The 5,260-nt window shown below is 33.5% G+C and overlaps 1 protein-coding gene across 1 annotated transcript; it reads right to left on the bottom strand.

Moving 5' to 3' along the window:
* Positions 1-1,778: 1,778 nt before the first annotated feature.
* LOC108985257 lies at positions 1,779-4,207 on the bottom strand. Its single transcript, XM_018957471.2, has 3 exons — positions 3,353-4,207; positions 2,494-3,190; positions 1,779-2,068 (listed from the first exon to the last, which is right to left on the bottom strand). Exons 1-3 carry the CDS (start codon positions 4,205-4,207, stop codon positions 1,779-1,781), a joined length of 1,842 nt encoding a protein of 613 aa, XP_018813016.2.
* Between the last annotated feature and the right edge of the window lie 1,053 nt (positions 4,208-5,260).

Genomic DNA, 5,260 nt, shown 5'->3' with positions numbered 1-5,260 from the left:
CAAAATTTGACCCTGATTCCGCCACTGACTGGGTGCATCCTACCAGCACTCTAGCAATAACATGTCGGGATCGCCTATGCCTTAACTATAATATATACTTGAACCATCAAAACCCTCTAATTGCTATAGGCTAGAATATAGGATTCGGACACACTTACAATCGAAAAATATAGTTCTTTGATCAATGGATCATCTAGAATTGAGTAACCCTTTGTGAAATAGCAAAATCAAACGCATTACTTTTCGGGTCAGTGTGTTTGTTTTTTAGGGGGAGTCAAACCATCATCAAAGACATTATAGGCTACTACGTGGACTTTGTACTACCCATAAACTGTGCACGAACCCCGACATTGTTGCCCAAACTGCATCCAACGTCCATGACTTGATCTGTATTTATCTTTCTTTCGAGTCTGGAGTGGAGAAAGCCCTCTTGTCCATCTATTCCACTATGGTGGTCTTTTAATTTCCTTGGGAATTCAAGTTCTTTTTTCTTTATTTTTTACTTCGTATTACTACACTTTTTTTATAATTTAATTTATTCTGTATAATTAGTTTAGTCCTAAATGGATAAGTAATATTATATATAATTATGAATTATGTAAATATTGTGCTATTATTTTAAAAAAGAATAAGTTTATTATTAAAAAATTAATTTTTTTATATAATCTTATATTTATTCAATTTTTTTAAAATGAATATGTAATATTAACGTAATTTATGACTGTACTGCAGGCAACAGTGAGACTATGACAAATATTTATGCGAGCCTACCGGTATTAATAATTTGCCGTGTGCATAAAAGTCGGGCAATACACAATGATATATCGCACATGAAGCAATTAATATTTGATATCATATTCATCTTTTTGTGTATTAGACCATTTTTTTTATACAACCGGATGGTGTTTCGAATCGAGATTTTCTATTTGGAAAATCAGATCATATGCTATTAGGTTATTAAATTCTTGACATGTATTAATTAGACTATCAAATTAAATTAAAAAAATTAGAAATCGTATGAATTAAAAAGCTTGGATGTGGAGGATAGAGTAGAGGCCCGTTTGGATAGTAAGATGAGATGAGATAGTTTTACATGAAAGTTGAAAGTTAAATAAAATATTATTTTTTAATATTATTATTATTTTGAGATTTGAAAAAATTAATTTTTTATTATATTTTGTGTGAAAATTTAAAAAAATTATAATGATAAAATAAAATGAAATGAGATGAAACTATTTCTATATCAAGCTGGACATAAATGGCATCAGTATGATTGATGTTTGATATATGAACGGTGCTACTTTTTTTTTTTTTTTTGTCTTTTTTACATGTATTTTTTACAATTTTAATTTTTTTGAAAAAAATAAAAAATCACAATATTATTAAAAATTATTTTCTTAATCACTACGTAAAAGAAAAATAAAAAAATAAAATAAAAAATTCCAGCGTTAACACCGAGGTGTAAGAACCAGTGGTGAGAGTATCATTTTACTTCATTTTTAGGGCGGCCTACAGTAACCACTGGTTCCCACTAGTTATTTTGGTATGTTTTTTTTTTAGTTTTTTTTTTTTACATGTATTTTTTTAACACTTTTAAATATTTTTTTTAAAAAAAATCACAATATCATTAAAAATACACTTCTTTAATCACTAAGTAAAAAAAAAAAACAAAAAAAATAAAGTCATACCAATGGTAGCTTCTGGTGAGAGCTGGGAGTGGGACGTAGGACTAGTATTTTTTTTTTTAAGAAAAGCTTCCTTCATTGATAATAAGAAGATTACAAGAAGTGATAAAACAATGGAGTTTCCTCCATGTTAACAACGTAATCAGATACATATAAAGCAGCCTTAGCTATATTATGGGCAATATAATTGCCTTCCCTGTGCACATGACTGACTCTACATGCTTCCAACTTTGTCATTGTAGCTTGAACATCACTAATGATCATCCCAAAGTAACTCCCATTATGCTTCTTGAGGTTGAATTCAGTGACTACCTTTTTGGAATCTCCTTCAAGAATGATCCTCCTCATGCCTAATTCAACTCCAAAATTTGCTACAATTCTTGCTGCCAAAGCCTCAGCAAGATTCGGATCAGGCAAAGAACTTTGATTTTTCCTCAAGGTTGCCAAAAAACTACTATTTCATCTCTAACTGCTACCCCAATTCCTATTTTACAAAATTTTTTATCAATCGCTACATCCCAATTAACCTTACAAAAACCTTGAGGAGGACAAACCCAAGGATTTGACCTACTGGTATTTACATTAACATGCTGCTCGATACTAGGATTAACTGTATATAAATCCTGCATTGTTTGATTGACTTTGTGAATCACAACCTGTGGATCTAACAAAATATTCTTAAAGATTAACTGATTTCTTCTCCACCAAAGGGTCCAGAAAGATAAAGACAGTTCCAACATTTCTTGTTTATCGATTTTGATGAACAAGTCTTCTATTAAATCTTTAAAACTGCTATAAGACCACTTACTTTTCTGAATTGTCCTGAAAAGTTGGCTCAAGACATCATTTGCTGAGGCACATTCCCACAAAATATGCTCAACTGTTTCAGGCTCACTAAGGCACATTGGACATATAGGAATATCCAAAACTTTCCTCTTGTACAGATTGTTTTTTGTAGGCAATATATTTTGACAAGCTCTCCAAAGAAAGTTCTTAACTGCAGGAGGTAAGTTCATCTTCCATAATTTTGTCCACTGTTGGTCCCTCTTATTATTGATGAAAGAACTTTGGCTTTTTTCCTTATGTTGTAAATCCCCTTGTAAATGATAAGGACTTTTCACTGTAAAGCAGTCATTTGCATTGTTTCTCCATATCAATTTATCTGGTTGATTACTATGGCTGATTGGTAACTGCTTGATTAGCTCAGCTTCTCTGCTGCAAAAAATCTCATTAATTAATGGAAGATTCCATTCCTTGCCATCTGATATCATTAGAGCTTCCACCTTAGCTTCTTCTCCCAATGATTTGTTACCACTTTGAGGTATGAAAGTTGTAGGTTGTGGCAACCAAGGGTCAGACCATATTCTCATTGACTTCGCATTTCTTATTCTCCAGTGAAGACCAACTTTTAGAAGCTCTCTTGCAGATAGAATACTTCTCCAAATGTAAGATGAGTTACTTCCCACTTTTGCATTAAGAAAATCAGACTTGGGAAAATATTTAAGCTTCAACACAGTAGAAGATAAGGAATTAGGATATAACAGAATTCTCCAACCTTGCTTAGCTAGCATAGCAAGATTAAAATTTTCAAAATCTCTAAATCCAAGACCTCCTACTTCTTTGGATTTCCCCATTTGAGATCAACTCATCCTTTTTTCTTGACTTACTAGACCCCACCAATATCCTTTAATCAAACTGTAAAGTTGCCTCAATAAAGATTTAGGAAGTTTAAAAACTCTCATTGAGTAAGTGGGAATTGCTTGAATAACAACTTTAAGCATAATCTCTCTCCATGCTTGTGATAGGAATTTGTGCTTCCAATGGTTCATTTTAGTGCTAACTCTGTCTAGAATGGCCTTGAACTCTTTGCATCTTGATCTACAAACCAAAGCTGGAAGGCCTAGATATTTATCTTGTGAGTTTGTTCCTCTAATCCCTGCCATGCTGGTTAAGAAGTTCTTGGAAGAGAGGTTGGTGTTTTTACTAAAGAAGAGAGAAGACTTGTTTTTGTTAATTCTCTGGCCAGAAACTTCCTCATATTGATTAACAATCTCCAACATCTTCCTCCACTCCATCTCTACTGCCTGATAGAAAAGCATGCAATCATCTGCCAAAAAAAGATGAGTGATATACAATTTACCCATTGCAATAGGAATCCCAGTAATTTGTCTAGCCAACTCTGCCTTATTGATCAACTGAGTAAGAGCTTCTGAACATAAAATGAATAGATAGGGTGATAGAGGATCACCCTGTCTAATTCCACGAGATGGTTGAAAATTAGATTGTGGAATGCCATTGATTAACAACGAATAAGAGACAGTAGAAACACATCTTAAAATTAGAGCAATCCATCTGCTATTGAAGCCTATCTTCCTCATTACTGTTTCAAGAAATGACCACTCCAATCTGTTGTTAGCTTTGCTCATGTCCATCTTAAGAGCCATAAATCCTTTTGAACCCTTCATTTTGGACTGCGTTGTGTGAATAGCTTCATAAGCAACAATAACACTATATGCAATCATCCTCTCAAGAACAAAAGTAGTCTGAGTTGTTGAAATGATGCTGGATAGAATGTCCTTCTATCTGTTTGCTATTGCTTTGGCTATAACCTTATACACCATATTACACAAATTTATCGGTCTGAATTCTGTTACAGATTTGGGATTTTTGATCTTCGGGATTAACACTATAAAAGTCTGATTAATAGAGTTGTCCCAATTGTTGGTGTTAAGGGTTGTAGTGACTGCTTCACAAAGATCATTACCCATGACACCCCAATGCTGTTGGAAGAAGCCAGCTGAAAATCCATCTGAACCTGGGGAACTCATGGCATTCATTTCATGAATGGCATTTTGAATCTCTGAAAAAACAAAATCTTTCTGTAGCATGTGGTTCATCTCATCTGTTATCACTCTTGGCATTGTCTCTACACATTGTTGTTGACCCTCTGGATTTGAAGTAGAAAAAAGATTAGTAAAAAAGTCTTGAAAAATCTGATTAATAACTTGAGCAGAGGCTTGAAGTTGCCCCTTTCCATCATAGATGTTGTTGATAGTGTTATTCTTGTGCCTTTGAGAAGCACACTTGTGAAAATAACTTGTGTTTCTATCACCCTCTTTAAGCCATCTTTGTTTGGATCTTTGTTTCCACTTCACTTCTTCTTGTTCCAGTCTCCTATTAATAAGCCTTTTAATCTGTTGAATTTCTGCATTAGCATCACCTGTGTTTCTAGCTTGAAGATCTGAAATCTTATCTTGTTGCACCTTAATAGAATCAAAAACTTCTTTCTCCTTGTTCTTACTCCATTTCAGTAATTTTGTTTTGCACCTAAGCATCTTGAATTTCAAACCTTCTGAGGAATTAGCAATTCTGTTCTGAGCATGCAAAGCAGTTGAAATTAATTCCTTACACTCATTATTAGAACCCCAACTGTATTCATATCTGAACAGCCTTTCTTTTCTATTGGCAGGTTGTGTTTGAGTGTTCAATATTGTCAAAAGAGGATAATGATCTGAAGAACTAGATGCAATTGTTTAGACCTCTATTGAAGGAAACATGGAAATGCAAGAGGTATT

Source organism: Juglans regia, chromosome 1 (assembly GCF_001411555.2).
Source record: "Juglans regia cultivar Chandler chromosome 1, Walnut 2.0, whole genome shotgun sequence".
Taxonomy (NCBI): Eukaryota; Viridiplantae; Streptophyta; class Magnoliopsida; order Fagales; family Juglandaceae; genus Juglans; species Juglans regia.
The sequence above is the reverse complement of the archived record's forward strand: the minus strand, read 5'-3'. Positions and strand labels throughout refer to the sequence as shown.